Source organism: Dama dama, chromosome 18, assembly GCF_033118175.1.
Source record: "Dama dama isolate Ldn47 chromosome 18, ASM3311817v1, whole genome shotgun sequence".
NCBI lineage: Eukaryota > Metazoa > Chordata > Mammalia > Artiodactyla > Cervidae > Dama > Dama dama.
The window spans coordinates 106,523,510-106,547,683 of NC_083698.1; the positions used below are offsets into that span (position 1 = coordinate 106,523,510).

At 52.1% G+C, this 24,174-nt stretch overlaps 1 protein-coding gene across 1 annotated transcript; it reads right to left on the reverse strand.

The window, feature by feature from the left end:
• Nucleotides 1-643: 643 nt before the first annotated feature.
• On the reverse strand, nt 644-18,004 carry PDIA4 (protein disulfide isomerase family A member 4). The gene is made up of 10 exons (XM_061166009.1): nt 17,662-18,004; nt 11,904-12,087; nt 10,723-10,928; nt 8,608-8,746; nt 7,969-8,174; nt 7,722-7,880; nt 4,983-5,134; nt 2,567-2,723; nt 2,160-2,393; nt 644-1,448 (listed from the first exon to the last, which is right to left on the reverse strand). The coding sequence occupies exons 1-10, from the start codon at nt 17,747-17,749 to the stop codon at nt 1,033-1,035; spliced, it is 1,941 nt and encodes a 646-aa protein (XP_061021992.1). The 5' UTR covers nt 17,750-18,004; the 3' UTR covers nt 644-1,032.
• Between the last annotated feature and the right edge of the window lie 6,170 nt (nt 18,005-24,174).

Here is a 24,174-nt window from a genome sequence, read left to right on the forward strand (position 1 = left end):
CAGAGCCTTGTCCTCCACCACTGCCCACCTGCACACAGGAGCAGGGCCCACCAATGGCCTCACCCGGGTCAGGATCCCCCCACCCCCAGATGTTCAGGATTGGGGTGAAGCCACCCACACGCTGCAGGGCAGAGAGCCTCCCTTCCAGGCCCAGGGCACCGGGACTCTGGGACAGGATCGTGTTCTCTAAGACAGCAACGGAGGCTCATTTTCAATCATTTTTTTATTCCACCATGTCTATCCTTCCTGCCACCCCAAAGTCTCCACCTAGGCCCTGTCTCATCTCGCCTCAGCCAAGGCGGTTCTGAAGGAGTGGCTGCCGGCCTTGGGCAGGGGGGTGGGGGGCGACCTCTTGGAGGCTGAGCCTTGGAACCTGGCTCCAAAGGCCTGGGGGCATCTGCAACAGGCTCCTACCCGTGGTCCTCGGCCTGGAAGGAGAAGGCACGGTGATGTCCAGGCCTGTAGAGATGCTGCTTCTCCTGGGTCGGGCAGCGGCTGAGTTGGGCCGGAATCACATCCTTGGCAGGGCGCCTGGTGACCGTTCTACTTCGTGCCCCAATGGGAAAAAAAAACAACCAACAGTCCCATCTTCAGCTAACGATTCCTCAGACGACGATCAAATAAAAGGCAAAAGGCAACACAATTTGGCAAAGGTTTCTTAAATTTTAAGTTAAAAAAGGAAAAAAAATGCACACAGAAGAGATTCAACTTAACTGCTTTGAAGAAATATATTAAAGAAGGTGAAGTTAAAAAAAAAAATCAAACCCCAAATAATGATAAAAATAGATGTCTCCTCTGTAAAATTCTGGACTAATCTACTGAGTCATTCATATCTATTCAGTATTCAGAGCATGAAGGCAAAATACCAGAGTATAAAAAAATTAAAACACAAAACTAACCAAAACACCTTGAGATACTGCCTGTGAGCAAGCCCGCCAGGCTCGTGGCTGGCGTGGACCCCGCCAGTGACCACTGGAAGCTTTGCTGGGTCTGGTCCCTCCCACGCACACCCTCTGCAGACCCCCAGGGCCTTCAAAGTTCTTCCCTGGTTCTGCTCAGTTTTGTGGCATGTTCTTCTATAAACTTGCTCAAATGCTCCAGGTCTCTGTTTCCGTCCTCGAATTTAATTGGGTTCTTTTTGTCCCCACTGGGGGCAAAGTAGATGGTGGGGAAGCCCTCGACTTTGTAGCGGTCGCTGGTGACGTCGTTGGCCGTGGCGTCCATCTTGGCGATGACCAGGTTCTTGTGGCCCTTGTACTTCTTGCCCAGGGAGGTGTACACCGGCTCCAGCTGCTTACAATGCCCGCACCAGGGCGCGTAGAACTCGATGAGGACGTCTTTCTTAGGGTCCATCACGATGGAGTCGAAGGTCTTCCCCACGACAACCTTGACCGGCCCCTTGTTGTTCTTGGGCACTGGCTGGGATTTGATGACCGGCTTCAGTTTTCCTGCCGGGGAAAGCAAGCAGAGGTGGGTGTGAGAGCCGAAAGGCCCGGCCCCTGGTGGCTGTGACTGGACCAGGCAGAGAGGCTGGCCCAACACGCAGGAGGCTGGGGCAGACAGACGTCGCCACAGCCAGGCTGGACCTTGTCTCCAAAGCCCAGCCCCTGCTTCTCTGATTTCCTCAAATCCTGTACTTTCCAGCCCCTGCAAAGGCCAGAGCAGGTGCAGATAACCAGTCTCACCAGAGGCTTAGCAGACACGATCCTCTTCAGAGAGGCTGTCCCAAGAGGCTGCCAGTACAGAGGGGTCATTAAGAAGGTGGCAGGCCGGAAGCCACGGTGGGCAGCAGACAGAGCAGACAGGATGGGAGGGAGGTCTGCCCACCGAACGGGGCAACCGGGACCCTGAGCCACGTGCTTAATCAGATCAGAAAAACTGCACTGGATGCCAAAGCAAGTTTCCCACATACACGAAACTTGTCTGTTGCACTTTAACTCTTAAAGTTTTTTGCGATTTCTAAGACACCTGCCTCTTTCTATGACAAAGAAAAGAGAGAGGAGAGCAAGCAAACCAACAGGGGTTCTCCGTTCCCATGCTCCGCACCCTCGGGTCCAGGAAGCAGCCCAGGCCGGGGTCCCAGAGACGAGCCGGCAGGGGCTGCAAAAGCTGGGGTGCGGGTATGGGTGGGTGGGGTGGCGGCCGGGGTGCGGGCCCACCTTTCTTGAAGGCGGTGACGAAGTCGCGCAGGGCGTCGGCGTCGAAGTCGTCGGGCTCCATGGCGAACCTGCGGCCGCCCTCGTCCAGGATGGCCGCGTTCACCTCCTCCCCGCTCTCGCTCAGCCCCAGGTCCTTCACCTCCGTGGCGAAGTCCTCCTCGTCGGCCACGGCGAAGGTGTACTCGGGGAAGTCCTTGGCCACCTCCAGGACCTTGTTCCGCCAGAACTGAGTGGCTGAGGGGGGACCGAGGGCTTGGGCTCGGGGGGCTGGTCCCGCCCGATCGTCCCCGCGGCTCGAGGAGGGCCGCCGGGACTCCCAGCCGCCCCCCTGCTCAAGCGGGGGAGGGTGGTGGGTGGCGACTCCCCCCGGAGCCGTCGTTACCCGCACCCCCCAGCCCGGGGCTCACCCGCACGGTAGTCGAAGCTGAAGTCCACGCCGTAGTAGACGACCACCAGGGGGCGCCGTGCATAGCGCTTGGCGTCGTTGGCAGCCTTGCGGTGGCCGACCAGGGGCAGTGTGTGCTTCACGACGTGCTCCGTGATGGCTGCGGCCTCCGTGGAGTCCTGCGAGAGGGGGGCAGGTGAGGTGCAGCTGTCTGCTGCCGGCCCGGGGGAAAAGTCTGCCCCTAGGGACGTCACGGGGCTTCCCTGGTGGCTCAGAGGGTACAGCGTCTACCTGCACTGCTGGAGACCTGGGTTCGATCCCTGGGCTGGGAAGATCCCCTGCAGGAGGGCATGGCAACCCACTCCAGTGTTCTTGCCTGGAGAATCCCATGGACAGAGGAGCCTGGCGGGCTACAGTCCATGGGGTTGCAAAGAGGCGGACAGGACTGAGCGACTTCACTAGTCGCTCTACTCCCCCAGTGAACCTCAAGTGAGCCTCTCAGGCAGCCAGGGCGCCCTTCCCTCTGGGTCAGGGCTGGCTGACTAGTCAGTCCGGATCTGCTGCAGCGAGGCCTGGCTCCTGGATGACAGAGGTGCAAAGGTGAGCTGAACTGGGTACAAGGTCTCGTGTTCCTCTGGCTGATCCCCACAGTAGCCTGTCGGGACACTATAGGATGAGATGGTCAAAATGGCTGCTGGGACTCTGGGCTCTGCCTGCAGAAAGCCCACCCCGGACCACTGGTGACAAAAAGCCCGGGGGGCCTGGGGAGGAGCGTGGGGCAGACAGCTGCACCACAGATGAGGAACCTGAGGCCCAGCAGGGTGAGGCCATCTGCCCAGCAGGAGAAGTGGTGGATGAACATCTCTCTCCCCTAGAGCCTGAGTCCCATCTGGATGGACCGTCAGGGAGGTGGCCCCAGCTGGCACTGAAAAGTGGCAGGACTGGCCAGCTCGGGGAGGCAGCAGGGACAAGACACTATGGCAGCGGGGGCCTCTTGCATCAGGACGGCCCTGGACCGCCAGTCGCGGAGAAGGCGAATTCCAGGGGTACCCAGGATGTATGTGCTCCAGAGCTGAGCACTCAGCACCCAGGGGCCCAAATCGGAACTCAATGCCTGAGCCCTCCTCACTCACGTCTGCAGCAAACAGACTCTTTTCACCACCAGCCTGCGTGTGCTGACTTTACACCTGGCTTCATCTTATCTGTCTTGCCCTTATCTTCCCTTTGTCCTAACTCCTAGATCCATTATTTTTAAACTGCATGTTATCTGTTATGTAAATTTTTTTACAAAGCAGCCCTTAAATAATTCTGGGGACAAAATTGGTATATAAATGATACCAATCCATTGAAAAAAAAACGTTGAATGTAAGATCGGGCAGAAGCAAAAAGAGCAAAGTAGCAGTGATGTGTTTAACAGACTGGATCTCAGCCGTTCAGGGTCAAGGGCCCCTTTGAGAATCTACTGAAAGCCTCAGATAGACCCCTTTCCTGGGACCAGACACAGACACCACACAAAACTGTGTCTGGTCCCCATGGTCCCCAGATCCCAAGTTCACCAGGGCCCCTCTGTGGAGCCAGGGTCAGTATCTCTGGATAACAGAAAAGAATCCGGAGGGGTGAGGGGGAGGGGCGGGGGTGTGATGAGACCACTCCCGTAGGTCCTGGCTGGGGACAGAGCACACGTGCCTTTCCCCTTAGTCTGCTCCTAACCCGCTGTGGGACCTTCTAGGTGTTAGCTCACTTCTCTGCACCCCAGTCTCTTTCTGTCAAATCAAACATCTGGATTCAAGATGTAAAGTCAAAGTCACTCAGTCATGTCCGACTCCTTGTGACCCTATGGACTTCGGGAATTCTCCAGGCAAGAATACTGGAGTGGGTAGCGTTTCCCTTCTCCAGGGGATCTTCCCAACCCAGGAATCGAACTGGGGTCTCCTGTACTGCAGGCGAATTCTTTACCAACTGAGCTATCAGGTCAAAGTTTCCTCCAAACGTGAGTATCTGTTCTGTGGAGCTCGGGGACCCTGGGAAGCACTTGGAACACGAAGCAGGACCTGGGCTCACCCTCCATCCTTCTCAAGATGAATGTGTCACCTCTTTAGGGAGACTGAGAGCGGGGGGCCCCGAGGAGGAAGGCCAGGTCCACAGTCACGGCTCCTCCCAGTGAACAAAGAGGCCTGTCAGCGCTCCATAGCCCTCAGCACCCAAGCCGCGTGCCGGCGAGTGGGGCTTCTCTCCGAGGGAGCTGGCCCATCACGAGGTTATGGGGAGTGGGCCACCCTCCTCCAGAGGCAGGTGGAGCTGTGCCAGGGCCTTGGCCCCACGACCCACCGGGCATGTGAGGATGCCCCCCCCCCACCCCCGCCCCTCCCGTGAACTCTGACCTGACTGAGCGACCTTCAGGACAATCGGACACCCCGGGGCTGGTACCCCTCACCCACCTTGATGTCCATCACGTAGCTCTTGGGCTCATATTTGGACTGGAATTTCTCAGGCTGCATGACGACCAACTTCCCCAGGGAGACCTTCAAGAACTTTGCTATTTCGGTGCTGAAAGTGTGGTGGAATTTGTAATCCTCTCTCAGGCTGTTAGCTGAAGAATTGACAGAACAATAAATAATACATAATGTATGAAATCGCCTCAATGATTTAAATTCTACTCTACCCACGTCAACCAAAGCAAATGCCCAGAAAATGGTGTAATTAACCACAAACGCTGTGTGGACAATATCCAGAGCTTAGACACTTGAAAGAAGTCTGGATTTAAAAACCTGGTATAGATGTAATACCTTAAAATCTATGTATCTCTGAATTTATTTTAAAAATAAATCTGAAAAAAAAAGGAAAAAATAAATAAAAATAAACAATTGGAACCTTCACAGAAAAACTTCATCTCAGACTGACTGTGGTCTGATGCCGAGAAGCACATTAACCCAGACTGCCAGCCAGACCTTCCTGTGTCTGGCACGAGAACCCGCCGTCTGCAGAGGGGCTCACTTCTCGAGTGGCCTGTTGAGGCTGCAGTTCTTCTGTTCTATGTATGTGCTGCACTGTACTCAGTTGTGTCTGGCTATCTGTGACCCCACGGACTGTAGCCTGTCAGGCTCCTCTGTCCATGGAACTTTTCAGGCAAGAATACTGCCATGGGTGGCCACTTCCTCCTCCAGGGGATCTTGTTGACTCAAGGATCAAACCTGTGTCTCGAGTCCCCAGTATTGGAAGGCACATTCTTTACCACTGCGCCACCTAGGAGGCCCTACATACTTTTATTTAAATCTCGGGAAACTCCCAAATGCAAGCCTGCTGATATTCTAGAATGGGGGCTGGCAAACTTTCCTAGAAAGGACTGGAGAGGAACTGTCTCAGCTTCGTGGGCACCACGGTCTTGACAACTCAGCTCTGCTGATTAATGTGCCAACCAGCCAGCGTGCTCTGTCCCCAGGGAACCTGCAGAACCAAGTGAGGACCAGGTTCAGCCCGTGGGCCAGCCTGTCAACCCCTGCCCTGGACCCCACAGGGCACCACCTCGGGCCCCATTTTGTCCTTGACGAGGTATCTGGACCCATGCTGAGTGGAGTCTGCGGTCCCAGGAGGACAGGCCTGTGACTGGGTTACAGGAACAGGGCTGAGGGCACAGTACGACTCAGGGGAGGCAGGGGGCAGCCTGGACAAGCTCACAGACAGACTTGAGCTCAAATCACAATTTTCGAGCCGCCAGCTGTGTGACTTCAGGCCTGCCAGCTAGCTCCTCACCACCCGGAGCCCCAGTCCCTCCTGTAGAAACAGGTCAGGGAGCTCTCAGACCATCGTAAAAATCAGACAGCCACCCAGAGGGGTGTTGCAGGTCAGTCTCGCACCTGTTCTAAGCCGCCAGACATGTGGGTATCTGTGATCAAGTGGCCATGGAGGAGACAGCGTCACCTCAAGAGCTTCCCGCCCAGCCCCTCGCTCACAGACGCTGTCTTCCTGCCAGGACCCCCTCTGCTCCCGCCCCCGTCAGCCCTGCGCCCCTGGGGCTGTCTCAGTTTCTTCCCCGAAGTCCACGCACCAGGCCCCGTGACTGTCACCCCTGCCCGAGCCTAACCTGCCTGGCCACGAGGGGTCACAGGTGTCAGACTGGACGTGTGGCAGCTGGACGGACAGCACCAGGGCCCCCCCCAGCCCTGAGTGCCAGAACCTGCATTTTGACAAGATCCCTGGGAATCTTTAGGCACCCAGATGGTGAGGGCTGGGAGGTCCGTGGCTGCCTGTGGCCCTGGGTGGACTAGGGGACCCCCTCTGCAAGTTCTTAGCACAGTTGGATGACACGGTTCCTGAATCAGTGAAGACTGAGGAAGCACAAGTGGACTTCAGCTCCACCGTAACCGTTACAACATCCCTCTGCAACTGACGAACAGCTGGGACTGTGTGGCACAGACGTCAGCACCAAGTGGCGAGCAGGGCGTTAACAGATCGTAATCACGACTTCCAAGAAAACCAAACTTCTGTGGTGTGTGTGATGGGGTGAGGGGTCCAGGGCACTCAGGAGCTGGGGAAGACCAGGAGCCTGACTGTCCCCCAAAGACCGGCTTTGGTTCATCACCCAGGGGCCATCCAGGGCGGCAAGACCCCCATGGGACACTGCTGAGAGGTGTTGGTGATAACTTCATATCACCGGGCAGTTGGTTCAGCACTTCCGCCACTTTATCTCCACTAATCTAACAATCTTCCACATAGAGAAGGTCTTCCTGTTGGCTGTGAGATCTCCAGGTTGACCGAGTCACTGCCACTTGGGGCAGCTAACCACCAACAAAACCGGGACTCCATGCCAGGTCTGACACAGAAACCCTCACTTCTGGTCAAGACCCTCCCCCGGCAGCGGGGCTGGCTCTGGGAAGGGACCCTGGCAGAGGAGGGAGGGAGGTCATGACCTTGGATGAACTTGACTGGGCCCCTCCCCTCCTCTCAGACCTCGGAGGGACACCACAGAGCCTTCTCATCTGTTTCCGGAGAGATCCTATCACTCATGTGCAGTTAAGGCAACAGAGAACCGATCCCCGACCCCAGAAAGGAAAGCCCGTTTCCACACATGCAATCTCGATTCTTCCCTTGGCCCTAAATCGACACCCAGGGGTCTTAGGCAAAAGCAGCAACCCCAAAAGGCCTGGGCGGGTATGTGCTGGCCTGAGACCCCTTCTCACCTGCGTCTTGGTACAGCTGGTAGGCCGGGTCGCTCTCCGACTTAAAGACCCCAATGATGATGACGTCGTCTCCATCCTTCAGGAACTCCTGGACCTGCTTGAGGGCCAGGATCTGCTTGGAGGGCGGCCCGGACTGCTCGATCATGTAGTCGACGATCCCTGGGAGCAGAGCACACGCCTGAGCGGGGCTTGGGGCTTTGGAGGCACTGGGAGCTCCCCCCACCAGGCCCAGAGGCAGCGGCCCTACCGTATTTTTCCCGTGGGCCGTTGTAATCGAAAGCCTTCCCCTTGCGGAAGATCTTCAGGGTCGGGTAGCCGGAGACGTCGAACCTCTTGGCGAGGTCTGTCTCCGCTATGGCGTCGACCTTCGCCAGGGGGATCGGGGGAGAGCGCTTACTCAGCTCCTTGGCAGCCTTTTCATACTCGGGGGCCAGTTTCTTGCAGTGTCCACACCTGTGAGAGTGCGCGGCTGTCAGGAGCCTGTTCCAGGGTGGACGCAGCCTCCCAGCTACGGGAAGTGCACACATCTAGTCTGCATTCCTGGGTGACCTCGAGAGATCCACCAAGCCAGAGATGCGCCTAGGAAGACAGCGTGGAAGCCTGACGTGGGGTATGCGATGGGAAAGGCCATGACATTTCTCTTGGCTGGACAGCTCGGGGGGGAGTTTCAACCTCATCCTATTCCCCAGCAAAGACTCTGTAAAACCACCCCTCCCAGCCGAGCCCACTTCATCCACTGCACGGTGGGCACTTGGCACCAGCCTGCTCCTCGGCTGGCTCTGCCTCACGTGAAGGGGTCTGTCTTCTGTTGCCCCTGGCCTGCGTGGCAGAGGGTACAGGATGGGTCTGACCAGTATCTGGTCACAGGAGACGGACACCACCTTACCAGGGAGCATAAAACTCCACCAGCATGATGTCAGCATCATTCACCACCTCATCGAAGTTGTCCTTGGTCAGCACAAGCGTGACTTCTGGTGGAGGCGTCCAGTTGGGCTGGGAGACCTCTTTGACCTTGGCCACAATTTCTGGAAGAAACCACACAAGACTGAGCACGTGAAGGCCCCTGGTTCCACGTGCAGGTGGGGAGGCAGGGGGGAAGAGAGAACATGGGGTCACAGAACAGGACACGTTCGATTTCCTGAAATCCAAGCCCATCTACTTCAAGGAGATCAAACCAGTCAATCCTAAAGGAAATCAGTCCTGAATAGTCATTGGAAGGAATGATGCTGAAGCTCCAATACTTTGGCCACCTGATGTGAAGAGCCAACTCACTGGAAAAGACCATGATGCTGGAAAAGATTGAAGGCAGGAGGAGAAGGGGACGAGAGAGGGTGAGATGGTTGGATGGCATCACTGACTGGACGTGAGTTTGAGTAAACTCTGGGAGCTGGTGATGGACACGGAGGCCTGGTGTGCTGCAATTCATGGGGTCGCAAAGAGGCGGACACGACTGAGTGACTGAACAACAAAGCCCATCTATAGCCAGGGCCCCTCTGCAGTTTGGGGGCCACAGTGAAGAGCCCGAAGGTCCATGGTTTCCAAAAACCACACATCCACTGCCATGCACACTGCTCGAGGCAGTCTAGCCCAGCCTGATGAATGAGACTGTTAAGTGCACCCCGAGAAGTCACCTCCCAGTGTTCAACTACATATGCCTAGTAATAGTTTTGGGGGCACTCCTCTTAAGGCGTATAAATACATCTGTGTTTAGACATGCACGTGAAGCACGTTACACACGGCATAAAATGTAACCAAAGTCGAGAAAAATGGGAGGAGCAGCAGCTCCTATGCTGCCCAGGCTGCACCAGCATCGCCTGGGAAGCGGTTGTAAAAAGGCCCGCTTGTGGCCTAGATGCCCGGAGACACCGGGCAGGGTATATGCTCACAAAGCACTTCCCAAGTGGTTCTCAGAAGCAGCGGCTGCCCACTGTTTCTCTCCTTTTGTGGCCCTAGAATCTGTGCCAAGGAGCCAGGTCCAAGAACCACTCCCGCAAAGCACGAGCTTTCTGGAGCGCAAATAGCAGTGCCTCCCAGTGCAGGCAGACCGAGGCCCGGGAGAGGGGGGCCTCAACTCGGGGGAGCCCCGCTTCTGAAGACACACGGGAGGTCTGGCGCCCAGGGAGCCCGCTGAGGCACACACTGCCCTCAAGGTGCCAAACTGGGCCACGTTTCTAGCTGTGAGGTGTTGAGGGCAGACCCCCGCAACACACACATGCCTGCACAGGTCAGACTATTGAATGGCTCGAAGGGAACCTTGAGATCAAGTCCACGTGACTCACACTCGGATGAGGAGCCCAAGGCCCAGCCAGGGGGCCCTTGTGGGGGACATGGGGCTGTGCGATGGCAAGAAAGACCCCAAACCTACGCGGCAGCATGCCCACTGTGCCACACTGGGAACGGAAAATGCAGCAGAAAGCGATCTTTTTTTTTTTTAGCCTTCAAAATGCTGAAGGCTACCACAGTGTTATCTTTCCATTCATTTAATGAAACCGATGTAGTGCCTGATGCGAGCCAGGTAGAGCTCCAACAGGTCTGGTTTTAGAAACGCCATCTGGCTCCGTGCACCTGGTTTTAGAAATGCCAGTGGTTCTGTGAGCTCTGGACCCGTGGGCTTGGCCAGCCCTGGGCGCTCACAAGAAACGGACCCGCCGCTCACTGAATCAGAAACTCTGGGCGAGGGCTCGGCAGTCTGTCTCAGCGAGTCCCCCACCCCACACCCTGGGAGTCAGGCCCAGCTAGACATTGGTCCAGGACACTAGTGAGACCCATGGCCTTTAACACAGGGGCTCCAGATCTTGAATTTCACGGCTGTCAAGTGTACCCCCTTCTCGTCCAGGACAAGTTTATTCTGATCAGAGTCACCGCGGACATTCCAGCAGGTATCGCTGCCAGCCCAGTGGGCTGGGCTTTTCCTCTCTGATATCCAAATTGCCCTCCCCTCTCCCTTCCTGGGGAAGGGAGCCCCGGCCCCTGACTTCCTCTGGCGGCTCAGGGCCCTCACCTTCCTGGGTCCTGGAGCCCTCGTAGTCGACCGCCTGCCCCTTCTTCAGGATCTTGATGGTGGGGTAGCCGCTCACATCAAACCTGCTGGCCAGCGCCGACTCTGAGGTCGCGTCGATCTTGGCGACAGGGATGGGAGGGTCGTTCTCCTTCAAGGTGGTGGCGATTTTTTCGTATTCTGGAGCAAACTGTTTACAGTGCCCGCACCTGAGAATGAGGGTTCGGGATGGAGCAGGTTAGCTGTGCCCAAGGAGGCATAAACCCAGCTGTAGCACAGAAACTGGGACACTGGAACCAGCGATGTTTGCGGTTAGCGAGAAACGCGAAACGGGGAAGGCTGAGACAGCAGGAAGTCAAACAGACCCAGGGTGAATCCCAGCTCCACCGAGGGCAGGTACTTTCAAAATCTCCACACCCCAGTGTGAAGAGAAAACTCTCCCTGGAAGATGCTGTGTCCTCCACTCTCGCGGGGTTTTCCAGAGGCTACAGGACCGATAGTGATGTCAGCATTCTGATGCTAATGAGTAAAGGGGTTACTGCCACTTAGAAATGATTTTTTTTTCATTTCTCTGTTTTAATTTCCAACATGGTAACTACTGATAAACATGACCCACGTAACAAGCTAGCTGAGGTCTTCGATATTTAAGGGGTTAAGGGGTCCTGAGACCAAAATGCTTGAGAACAGCTGATCTATACACCAGGAATGACGTGACCTCATAGGTTTGCCCTAAGGACTGTTTACTTTATACGTAGCATCTCATACTATGCTGAGCAAACAACATTATGTTCATCTTGACTATTTTTTTCAAAAAATAGTCAAGTCACAATGGGCCGAGAAGGGCAGGAGAAAGCAAAGACAGGATTATGAGACGGAAAAACAGCACAAGAGAGGTGGGAGAAGGAGCCCAAGAGTCATGATGAGCTGTACTGTGAGGGTGAAAGATGGGAAAAGGGGGGCCAGTCCCCATAGGGTCCAGTGTGCAGCTGGGCAGCCACCTGGCTCCGGGCAGGAGGAAGGGGTGGGGTCGAACCTGCACCAGGGGACGTGTCTGTCACCCCCGCAGGTCTGTGTCATCACAGCTCCCCGCAGCTGTAACTAGCAGAGGACGTGTTCACATTTTTAACCAACGGGATCTGAACCAAGGTGGGACAAGCTGCCAGAGGCGGGGCGCGGGTCCTCACCAGGGAGCATAGAACTCCAGCAGTACTGTGTCTTTGTCGGCCACAAAGTTATCGAAGTTTGCATCGTTTAGGATCAAGACGCCATTTTCCTCCTTAACTTCCAAGTCGTCGTCGTCGTCGTCATCGTCGTCGTCCTCGTCCTCCTCGTCATCCTCCTCGACGGCATCCTCTTTGTCAGAAGAATCTGTGCAGAAAATGCCCAGGCAGGTTAGAAAACTGATGACCTTCCTCCTTAAAAGCCTTCCTAGGACCCCACACTCCCAAAGTGCTCCCGAGTCCTGAGTAGTCTCTGAGGGTCACCACCATGAGAAGAGGCGGTGACTGCGGGCCTCCCAGAGCCCATACATCTGCATGTGGGGTGGGCACTTCAGATTTCACTTAAAGGGAGGTGATGGCTAAAAGATGGCTGAAAACTAACTCCAGGTCTAGAATTTAGTCTAAACACTGCAGCAGGACTTGGGGGTGGGGGGTGAGACTGGCCTTGATGTTGAAGCTGAAACTCCGATACTTTGGCCACCTGATGCAAAGAGCTGACTCATTTGAAAAGACCCTGATGCTGGGAAAGATTGAAGGTGGGAGGTGAAGGGGACGACAGAGGATGAGATGGTTGGATGGCATCACTGACTGAACGGACATGAGTTTGAGTAAACTCCGGGAGGTGGTGATGGACAGGGAGGCCTGGCGTGCTACAGTCTATGGGGTCGCAAAGAGTCGGAAATGACTGAGCAACTGAACTGAACTGGACTGGACTGGACTGGCCTGGCTCCACAAGCCCAGAACAGAGAACCCTCCTTCCCGCTACACAGGTCTGATCCACCCCACAAGGCTCCTCGCCCACATCCAAGCTGTGTGTTCAGGCTCCTCCCTTTGTGGGTCCCCCACGTCCGGGCTCAAGGGCCAGGCTAACTTCCACAGACATGTTCCCCTTCCTCACCCTCTCTGCTTTCCACAGGTAGGAAGGACTGCCTCCAACCTCCCACCCCCGCCCCCACGGATGACTGCCTGGCCCCCCAAATCAGTACAAACAGGAAACGAGTCCTGGTTCTCAACTCTTTCACCCTGGAGGTTACTCGGGCTGACTTTGTAAGTAAAACACGATTCCCTACCTCCTTCCTCCACACATCAACCTTTCCCTGAAGGATTAGAACACCTGTGGGGTATTTTTTATGTGTATCTCCTAATCCAAGATGGATTAGGAGTCCATCATCCAAAATGAAAAGCTGAGAACCGCACTTGTTTCCTGTTCATACTTTTGTGGGACGCCTGGAAGCAAAGTTCTCTTTCCCAGAACACAAGAATATAAGCACATCTTATCATCAACAAGGTTCAGCAGAATTTGCTGCTGAACGACAGGTACAGAAACCCTGAACGGCAGCTCTCGTTACCCAGGTTCCCAGCAGCTTCCACGTCAGCAAACAGAAATGCCGGCAGCACGACTTCATCAACTCGAAAGGCAGAACATTTCAAGAGGCCCATTATTTCTTTTTGGAGATGTTTCCCGGGAGACAAACCAACACTGATTGCGGGGCTCACGTTAGGGCTTGAGAACCTGCCTAGGGACCCGGGAGCCCCTTGGGACTTGCCCTATCTCAGCACCCACCCCTTATCCCCCCAAACCAGGCCCACTGCTGCCTCTGCAGCTGCTCAGGCAAGCCAGGGGGTGCTCTGGGCAGGGTGGCAGCTTTGCTTGTTATCATCAAGATCTACCGACCTGTACACTAATTACCAAAAGCGAGCTGAAAACCCACCCCACCCTCCGAGCCCCACTTCCCTCCACACTTGTCCTTTTGAATACCCACCACTTTTTCCTTTCACAAGCCCCTGTCCTCCACTGTGGGGGGCTCTTTTTGCAGCTCTAAAATCCAAACAGAAATGCCACCAACTTGAGAAGGCACCTGTGTATCCTGGGCCAGGCTGCTTCCCCGGCCCCCAGTTTTCTATCCGCCCTCCCCAAGCCCATCAGCATGCCCACGTCTCCAGCCACCTCGCCACCTCCCTCCTCCACAGTGGGGACCCTGCGTGCTGGACAGGCCTGCAGAAGCCCCAGGCCTCCAGCACTGTCAGCAGGAGCCTTGGGGAGAGCAATGAGACCAGGCTCCCTGGATACGGAAGGGGCAGGACCCAGAGGAAGACAACCAGGCTCAACCCCATCCCCACCTCCCAGGCTGGTGGCCTAAGCTCTTTTATTTTTGTCCTTTAAATTTATTTATACATATATTTTTGGCCACGTGGTGAGCATTTGGGATCTTAGTTCCTTAGCCAGGGATAGAACCTGCAGCCTCTGCATCAGAAGCTCGGAGTGTTAACGACTGGATGGCCAGTGAAGTCGCAGGGAAATCTAAGGACCTGATGCCCTTGAGAACCCCTGGGTTTACACCGGCTGGCTCCGGGCTCCTGGTACTTCTAGGAACACTGCCCACAGTAACCAGGCAAGGCAAGCACCAGCTGACATCTGCTGGCCTGTGGAACCCTAACAGAGCCTCTCCAAAAGGCTGGTCTGCCGGCCCCTCACTTGAAAGTCCCACCTGAAACGACCCGCATGGGGACCGCAAACCCAGGGGCTCGATGCGGGGGTGCTGTGCTAGGTTCTCTGCTCCGGCAGGGGGCCCAGGAGGCAATACATGCCTTGCCCCAGATCTGGGAGCTGCTGCGGGCAGTGAGGCAGGCCCCAGGGCAGGGCAGCTGCCAGGGCGCTCAGCTCGGCCTGAGAATCAAGCTTATTTGCAGGCAGATGGAAAGACTGGAGGAAGGCTGGAAAGAAAGCTCAGAAGAACTTAATCCTCTCTTCAAGCGAGGTAACAGCTTGGGGAGGAAGAGGGACTCGGCTGCCAGTTCAGTGCACAGAGATAAGGCGAATTTTACAAAAAGGAAAAGCAAAGAGGTTTCCGACCCAGCCCCAGGCCACAGTGGTCTGCAGCACTACAGCGATGGGGCGCTCACGATTAAATGGGGACTGTGAGTTATCCTGCGACAGAGCTCCTAACAGGGAAATCCTTTATTGAAACTTTTTTAAGAATAGATTTTCATTCTGCATTTTTAAGGACAAACAAAATGAAAGAATGTTCCCTATGTAATGAAGGAGCACGGCCCCCACCTTCCACTGCTCCCCAAATTGCCAACAACTCCCAGTGTTGACTCCTCTGCATCTGGAGAGGGTGCTGGCTCCGTATTCCCCCGGACTAAACCCCCCACCCCCCGCATACTGACAAGGAAGATATCTCACAGTTTAATGGGGAAACCACCTCTTACTGGGCTACACTTTTAAAGCTGGACACTCTAGGACAGAAATATATATCCAAAGCCTTCCGGCCCCTTCTGGAAGGGCGCCATCTTCCTCTGAGCACCCCTCCTCAGTGGGTTTCCGGCATCATCTCTGCACACTGCTGGGCCCATTCACCAAGGCCACTCCTGAAATGCGGGCCCCTCCTAACTAGGTCACTGCACCCCCAGCCCACTGCCAGCAGGGCACCTGACAACGCCGGATCCCGCCCAGCCTAGACACACGCCGCTCCTTCCAGCATCTCATCTGCATCCTCAGTGGGCGTTAACAACAGACGCAGGAATAACATCACCTAGCTGATCGTGTTTCATGGGCCAGGCACTGTGCTAAGCACTTATACAACTGTCTCAGCCCCCGGGGGAGAACACACTACATGCCTTTCACCGACGAAGAAACAGAGTTTCAGTCACCTGCCCAGGAGCACAAGGCTACTGAGTGGAGGGTCCTGACCACTCAGCTGCTACGCCTTGCTGGCCCATCAGACTTTCTTCCCAGGATGCCCTAAGTTTTTTTAACCTCGTTTGATAATTACTTCCCAGAAGTGAAAAAGAGGCAATGACCTGCATCAAAATATCTCCTTTATACTCTTCTGGTTGGCAAGATGTGAGACAAAGTGAGAGGCCTGACAACCGGAGGCTCACCCATCAAAGCTTAAGTTGTATTTAGTAACCGTCCTTGGGGGGCACTGATGGGCCCAGACACCACTGGGCTATTTGAGTCTAACATGCACAAGAGGCGGGGAATTCCCTGGTGGTCCAGGGGTTAAGATTCGGAGCTTCCACTGCAGGGGGCACTGGCTGGATCCCTGGCTGGAGAACTAAGATCCTGCAAGGGGTGCAGTGCAGCAAAAATAGATAAAATGCACAGGAAGCAAAAAAGAGGGGGGAAACCCCTCAAGACTGGGACCATCTGGGGTAAAGGGAAGTGTGGTCCCAAAATAAAATCCACAGGAGGAGTTACCTGTGACAGAAACTAAATGTGAAGGGTGAAGGATGGGAAAGAGTCAAGGTAACCACTAGAAGCCCCACTCCAACCAATTGACCACAACGATCTCCAGGCTCACCCTAGAGGCAACTGCCTCCCAAGGTCTCCAGTGCATTAGTGGCCTGTGACAAATGACAGACTCACTCATCCTAATATCCTAATACCAGTGGTGTCCATCCACGTCTGCCACTCTTCCAGGCCCCTTGAGGCTCCCCACAAGACAGAATCATCTGATCGGAACCAAGACAAAGCTACTCTGCTCTCTATGTTCCAAAAACTACCATCCACCTCCACTGGTCCTCAAACATTAACATGCCTCCCCAAAGGTCACTTTGCCCACTAACCAATGAAATGTGTTTAAAATGCTGACCTGAGGGCCCAGACTTGTGTTCTTCCGGTTGGGTGTATTTTGGGACTCTGTATTTAAATAAGCACCGGGGGATTGGATAAAGGTCCCAAGACACACTTGTAGGTGACACTGCTCTCTGGTTCCTGTGGGCAGGTGTTCTTTTCACCAAGCGTTGGTTTTCAACTTCCTTTTCTGTGTCGGCAAAGACTCTTGAATCACTGACTTGCATAAAAGTTACTCAATCTGAAAGAGTATAAAGTTCGCACTTCCCTTACACACTATCAGAAAAGGGGGGTTATTTATACTGGAACAAACTCAAGAGGAAAAAAACTCTAGTTATCCAGAGGAAGGCCAGAGGAAGGAGTTAAGGCCAGTAATGTGCAGTCCTGTTCTCTAGCAATAGCAGTCTTTTCTTCACTTAAGTTTTCTAATTCTCAAAGTTCTCACACACCACTTATTTTTAGCTACCCGATTCCAAAGAAAAATGCAGGACCGATGGCTGGTCGCAGCGGATGTTCCTCCCAGAGCCGGCGCTTTATGAGAAGAGGCCAGACTGAGCCCTAACTCCCGGACCCGGCGCAGTGACTGGCACATACAGTCGGTGCCGAATACATGCTTGCCGAAGGAATGCTACCTCCGGTTTCCAAAAGACGCAAACCAAGCCATGCCTTTCCCCCTCAAACCAGAACCCTCGAGTTTCTTCTATCCAAACCTACAGACCACATTTTTCAGGCATAAAACGACTGCTGCCCGCGGCTGTCTCCAGGGCTCCCATTTGGGACGTCACGCCCTCGCCCTGTTTTGAAACCAGCGGCCCCTCTCCCTTCCCACTCCTTGCGCATGTGAGCCTCAAATGCTTAACCAATTCCCAAGCTCCCCTTCCCAGGAGTGGGCAGTCTGCCTGGACCCGAGGAAAATCGGAGCAGAATCAGGGCGAAGGAGCCAGCGTGCAAAGAAGGCACTTCATACCCTCTCCGCGTCCAAGCCTCGGTGGCAGCCCCAGCCTCCTCGCTGCCCTCCTCTCCCGGGTCGCCCAAGCGATCCTGTCCTCCCGCTACAGACTTCCAGCAAGTCCCTGGTCCGCGCGGCGCCCCCAAGCCGGAGCGCGCGGCCCGCAGGCCCAGCCCGACGCCGCCGCCGCTTACCTTCGTCCGGGCCCCCGGCGCTCGCCACGGCCATCAGCTGCGCCAGGGCCAGAAGCAGGACGAGCATCCAGGCTTTCCGGGGCCTCATCGCGGCGGTGCTGAGCGCAGCCTCCTTGCACCGGCGGCCGCTGGGCGATCCCGTACCTCGGGCTCGGGTCTCAAGGAACCAAGCGAGAGGGAATAAACCCCCCCTCCGGAAGACCTCCCAGGCAATTAACTGGGGGGCGGGGAAAGACGCGGGCCGGCCAATCCCAGTCCGATCTGGGGAGCGGGCCGCGAGCGCCGCGGTGCGCGTCCAAGCCCCGCGGCACCACCCTCCGCGTGGACCTCCTCCTGGACCTCCTCCGCGCGCCCCGCGGCTCTCGCGTTTAAAGCTCGGAGCGCTAACGTGAGGTGCCCCCTTCTGATTGGCTGTGCCGCGGCCTCCAATCAGCGGCTGCCACTCGGTTTGCCGGGAGCGCACAGGCTGAGAGAGGGAGCTGGGGAGAACAAAGGCGGCGGGCCGGGACCCGAGGGGCGGGGCCGGGCTACGCCTCGGGCAGCGATTGGCAGGCGACGCGGCGGGCGGGGCCTGGGAAGGACGAGCTGGGCGGGGCTCCAGGCAGCTGAACTGGGCTGGAAGAACACGTGTCCTTAGCGGAGCTGGGGCAGAGGGGACATCTGAGCTTGCCTAGGGAACCCCGCGAGGCTCAAGGGCTAAGCGGAGGAGGGGCCTGAACTAGTACGTTGGTGGAAGACAGAACGGGACTCCCAAGTCGGCTCCCTGTTAGTGATCTTTTTGATTTCTGCTTGAGCGACTGAAAGTTTGCGTTTCTTTGCTGGCTTAAAACACAGATCGGCTTTGGCGGTGGGAGGTAGCTTGCAGTAAAAGTGAACCCAGAACTAGGATTTGGGAGAAACCTTCTTCTTTCTAGGGTTTTATCTAGGAAACGGCCATCAGGTGCGTGTCTAAACTTTGCTTCATGTTATCAGTTTCTCTCCTGATTTTCTGCAAAAGTGACATATCGGATAGGCAGTCTAGCGGTTTATAGAATTCTAACTATAGACTTAAGGTTTTCCCTCCTGACAATTTAGGAGGAAAAACACTAGGTTAAGATCATGACTTTTGTATGTAGAGCCGTGATGTGTCTCGGAGTTTGAGGTTTCTTTAACACCTGGAAATTCATATACCTAAAGAGTTACAGAAGACAGGTCAAAAAACAAAACTGGAGAGTCTGGAAGTATTTTTCTGTGTATACAGATTGTCAGGAAGAAAGAAAGCTAACTACTCAACAGGCTTTAGCAGTTAGAAAGTTTTATTAAATTTAATTAATTTCTATCCACCTACTGAATCTGATAGTACCCCTCTCATTTTTTTGTAAAGCAGGAAGACATTATTTAATTAACTTAAAGGACAGAGTGAGTATGCACTGATTTGTCAGAATGCTATGCATGTAGAATATAAAACAGTTCAATATCATTTTAAGAAACTCTTCAAAAAGATAGTGTCCCAACCCAGAATTTTTATCTTTCTTGGTAGTTTTCTCTGAATCTTTATGAAACTGAGGATTTGGAATCCCATTTGTCCAGATGTGGCACAAATACTACCAATTTCACTAAGATCCTTTGTTGATGCAAGGTATGAGAAGAAACCTCTTAAAATGCCATGTATGTGTATATATATATTTATGTGTACACACACATACATGAAATCAGTATCATATTACTTGTGAAATTAAAGTAATATTTACTTTAAAAAAAAAACATTTAGTGTATGACAGAAGCTTACTCAACAGCAAAATATTAGTTTATCAACTTGAAAAGCTCCTTGGTTTTTTCTTTATCCCCAAATCTCACCCAATTTGGTTATAGGAACAAGTAAACTGGGAGAATCTGTGTTCAGGGAGAGATATTTTCCTGATTATCTCCAAGATCTTCATAGCTAGTTGTGAATAGAGTGAGGCTTCCACAAACAGCTGGCTCCTGGTTTGTCCCTAGGGCTGCCATTTAACAGTTAAGATTATGTTTACAGTTCAGCTTGAACATGTGCTTCAAATGCACTCTCTAGAGAAGTGGCCTCTGGGGAAATAATCCCCTCCATCTAGATAGTCTCCAGGTGGATCTGTGACAGTGTCATTACCAAGCTTGGCACTTGTGTCAGTTTTCACAAGCCAAGAATATAGTCAGCAAGCTGTAAACTGAAACCGGGCACTGTACATCTGCATGCCCTGAATGCACGAGGTGGACGGTCCGTCTCTTGGGGGACTTAACCCCTGTGGGGTGAAGCCATTTCTTCTCTGTGCTGGAGAAATCAGGAATGGTCCTGACTACCCTCCAGTGGTTCTAATACAGTTCACTTTCAGGAGAGAGGGGAAAAGCTGACGTTTTCGGAAATAAAGGGATTCATTTTCAGAAAACTCTGCCTCTTCAGGTAAACACCACTGTAGCCAAAGATACAGTTAGCATGGACTTTTCTACATTTTTAACTTAATATCACATCATACTCATTTCTCCCACGTTCTTACCTTTTTTTTTTTTTAAAGGAGCTAAGCTCTTTCTAGAAGGGTCCCCCTTGAAGTCATAACCACTGGACCACCAGGGAAATCCCAAACAGATTATTTTAGTATTCAAGTTTTATTGTCACTAAATGTTAGAAGTTCCAGACATTTGGGAGCTATTACTAAAAAGACCTATGCCCTTTGTGGAAATTAAATAGTAAAACTTAAAGACAGAATACTTTTATATTAGAAGCAAAAAATATTCACTGTTTGCTGTGAAAGGTAAGGAGTAGAGGTTCTGGGGGTCAGACTGCATGGCCTTGAGTTTAGACCCTACCAACTTTATTTATTTACTCATTCCATATGTATTGAGTGACAACTGGTTTTCAGTATGCAGACTCGCACATATATTGTCATCAGTTCAGTCGCTCAGTTGTGTCCGATTCTTTGTGACACCATTGACTGCAGCATGCCAGGTTTCCCTGTCCATCACCAACTGCTGGAGCCTACTCAAACTCATGTCCATTGCATTGGTGATGCCAGCCAAACATCTCATCCTCTGTTGTCCCCTTCTTCTGCCTTCAATCTTTCCCAGCATCAGGGTCTTTTCCAAGGTGTCGGTTCTTCGCATCAGGTGGCCAAAGTATTGGAGCTTCAGCTTTAGCATCAGTCCTTCCAATGAATGTTCAGGACTGATATCCTTTAGGATTGACTGGTTGGATATCCTTGCAGCCCAAGGGACTCTCAAGAGTCTTCTCCAACACCACAGTTCAAAAGCATCAATTCTTCGGTGCTCAGCTTTCATTATAGTCCAACTTTCACATCCATACATAACTACTGGAAAAACCATAGCTTTGACTAGATGGACCTTTATTGGCAAAGTATTGTCTCTGCTTTTCAATATGCTGTCTAGGTTGGTCATAGCTTTTCTTCCAAGGAGCGTCTTTTAATTTCATGGCTGCAGTCACCACTGCAGTGATTTTGGAGCCCCCCCCCCAAATAAAGTCTCTCACTGTTTCCATTGTTTCCCCATCTATTTGCCATGAAGTGATGGGACCAGATGCCATGATCTTAGTTTTCTGAATGTTGAGCTTTAAGCCAACTTTTTCACTCTCCTCTTTCATCAAGAGACTCTTTAGTTCTTTGCTTTCTGCCATGTGGGTGGTGTCATATGTGTATCTGAGGTTATTGATATTTCTCCCAGCAATCTTGATTCCAGGTTGTGCTTCATCCAGCCTTGCATTTCGCATGATGTACTCTGCATAGAAGTTATATAAGCAGGGTGACAATATATAGATTTGACGTACTCCTTTCCCAATTTGGAACCAGTCTGTTGTTCCATGTCTGGTTCTAACTATTACTTAACCTGCATACAGATTTCTCAGGAGGCAGTTCAGGTAGTTAAGAATTTTCCACAGTTTGTTGTGATCCACACAGTCAAAGGCTTTGGTGTAGTCAATGAAGCAGATGTTTTTTTGGAGTTCTCTTGCTTTTTCTATGATCCAGCAGGTGTTGGCAATTTGATCTCTTGTTCCTCTGTCTTTTCTAAATCCAGCTTGAATGTCTGGAAGTTCTCAATTCACATACTGTTGAGGCCTAGCTTGGAGAATTTTGAGCATTGCTTTACTAGCGTGTGAGATGAGTGCGACTCTGAGGCAGTTGGAACATTCTTTGACATGGCTTTAAGATCCCACATGCCGGGAAGCAAGTAAGCCCATGTGCCACAATCACTAAACCTGTGTTTTAGAGCCCAGGAACTGCAACTACTGAGCCTTCACGCCACAACTGCTGAAGCCTGTCCATCCTAAAGCCCATGAAATTACAAAAACACAAAACAGACAAAAAGAATTCAGTGAAGAATTTGGGACTTTCCTGGTGGTCCAGTGGCAAAGACTCCCCACTCCCAATGCAGGGGGCCCAGGTTTGCCACAACTAAGAGCTTACATGCTGCCACTAAAGATCTCACAGTGCTGCAAGGAAGATCCTATGCAGCCAAATAAGTAAATATTTTTAACTTAAAAAAGAATTCAGTGAAGAATTTTAAGAGGCAGAGTGCCACAAAGTTTTGTTTTCATTTTATAAAGATCACTCTGGTGGGCATGTGGCAGTGGAAACTGACTGGAGTCAGGAACACCAGGTAGGAGACAGTCTCCTGCTAATCCAGGTAAGAGATGGTGGTGGTAGCTGGGATGAAGAAAAATAGGAATATTAAAGTGATAATGAAGAACTGAAATCTTTGTGTAAAAATTGGTGATTGACCAAGATGTAAAGGGGAGGGGAATGAAGAGACAGTAAGGCAGCTGGTGGTACCTTTCAATGAAATAAGGAACAGACAGGAGGAACGTGTGGCAGCCAGGGAAGAAGGGGAGGAGTGAAGCCAGGAATGACTTCACTTTGGGGTGTGTTGAGTTTAATGCTGTGAGGCATCCAAGAAGAGATATACAGTAGGTGAGTGTGGGTTTGGAGCTTAGGAGAAATACCAGTATATGATGAGCAAGTGAAGTGTGAGTGGACACTTCATGGAAAGAAAGGGTGTTGAGGGAGAAGAAAGTGGAACATGAAAGTTTGGGAAGCAACATTCCAGGGATTGTCAGAGGACACAAGAGAGGTAAGAGTGGTCATTTTGCTATGAAGGAAAAGTTTCATGAGAAAACAAAAAGACAAGGAACAACAATGTATATTAGTTTTTCAACAAGAGAAAAATACCTTTTAAGTACCTCACTCCTCATGAGGTATTTAAAAATAGTAATACATGTTATTTGTGGAATATTTGGAAAGTACAGGAAGGAATAAAGAAATATAAGCAGGAAAAAAATTCCAAAGATTACTTCTGTGAATGCTGTGGTTTATCACCAATCTTTTTTTCTGTCAGTGTGCATATACAATAAACATACCCACGTTTTCTTTTACAAACTGAGATACTATGAATCCAGTCTTGGATGCTGTTTTCTTTTTCCATTAACATTATATTTGAAGTGTTTCCCCACTTTCATTGGTACTTTAAAATAATTGGATAGAATACAAAAATTGGTATGATTTTCTTTTTTGGAAAGGAAAACCATTTTAGAGAAAAGTAGGAGAAAAAAAATCTTCCTTTTAAAGGTAAAGCTTACTCAGACTTAAGGTATACCACCTTGCCCTTGATACTATGCTGAATATCACTGACAGGACAGAAAACCCAGGTGAGTAGTTTTTTCTTACTTTTTAAAAAATTTGGCTGCACCAGGTCTTTCTTAGTTGCAGGACGTGGGACCTTTTAGTTGTGGCACTTGGAATCTTCAGTCAAGGCAAGCGAACTTGTTGAGGCATGTGGGATATAATTTCCTGACCTGGGCACCCTGCTTTGGGAACACAGTCTTAGCCACTGGACCACCAGAGAAGTCCCAGAAAACCTAAATGAGGAGATGATCATTTTTAACGAGGGGAAGGCTTTGGACTGAGGCAAAGCTAGATTTGCATCCTGACTGGATGCATGCAATAAATGAAATAAGTATAATACTTACTGGGGACTTTCCAGGTGGCGCTAGTGGTAAAAAACCTGCCTGCCAACACAGAAGACATATGAGATGTGGGTTCGATCCCTGGGTTAGGAAGATCTCCTGGAGAAGGAGATGGCAACCCACTCCAGTATTCTTTCCTGGAGAATCCCATAGACAGAGGAGCCTGGTGGGCTACAGTCCAAAGGGTTGCAAAGAGTTGGACATGACTGAAACAACTTAGCACGCATGTAACACATGCCACCTGATAAGATGCAATGAGATAAACACAGCATCACATCTTGGCTAACTCTCAGAAGGCAAATAAACTGAACCTAATCATGAAGATACATCAAGTACACCCAGATTGAGGTACAGTCTACAAAATAACTGCCCTGTAACCTTGAGAAGTATCAAGGTCTTGACAGCCTAATGCTGTCTCTTTTTTCTAGAAACTTATTGAGGGCTGAATACAAGCAAGTTGCAACATCTGAATTTTTTTTCTCCCAGCCAGCTCCCTAATACTCCATATTAGTATGCACATGGTCTAAGTCCCAAGG

What these genes read in the sequence shown, in the direction of transcription:
- PDIA4 (XM_061166009.1), bottom strand. Translation starts at nt 17,749, where the DNA reads ATGAGGCCCCGGAAAGCCTGGATGCTCGTCCTGCTTCTGGCCCTGGCG. An exon ending in GTGGAGTTTTATGCTCCCTG is followed by an intron (nt 8,175 to 8,607) that starts GTAAGGTGGTGT and finishes GCACTCTCACAG; the next exon opens with GTGTGGACACTGCAAGAAAC. An exon ending in CGGCCCACGGGAAAAATACG is followed by an intron (nt 7,881 to 7,968) that starts GTAGGGCCGCTG and finishes CTCTGCTCCCAG; the next exon opens with GGATCGTCGACTACATGATC.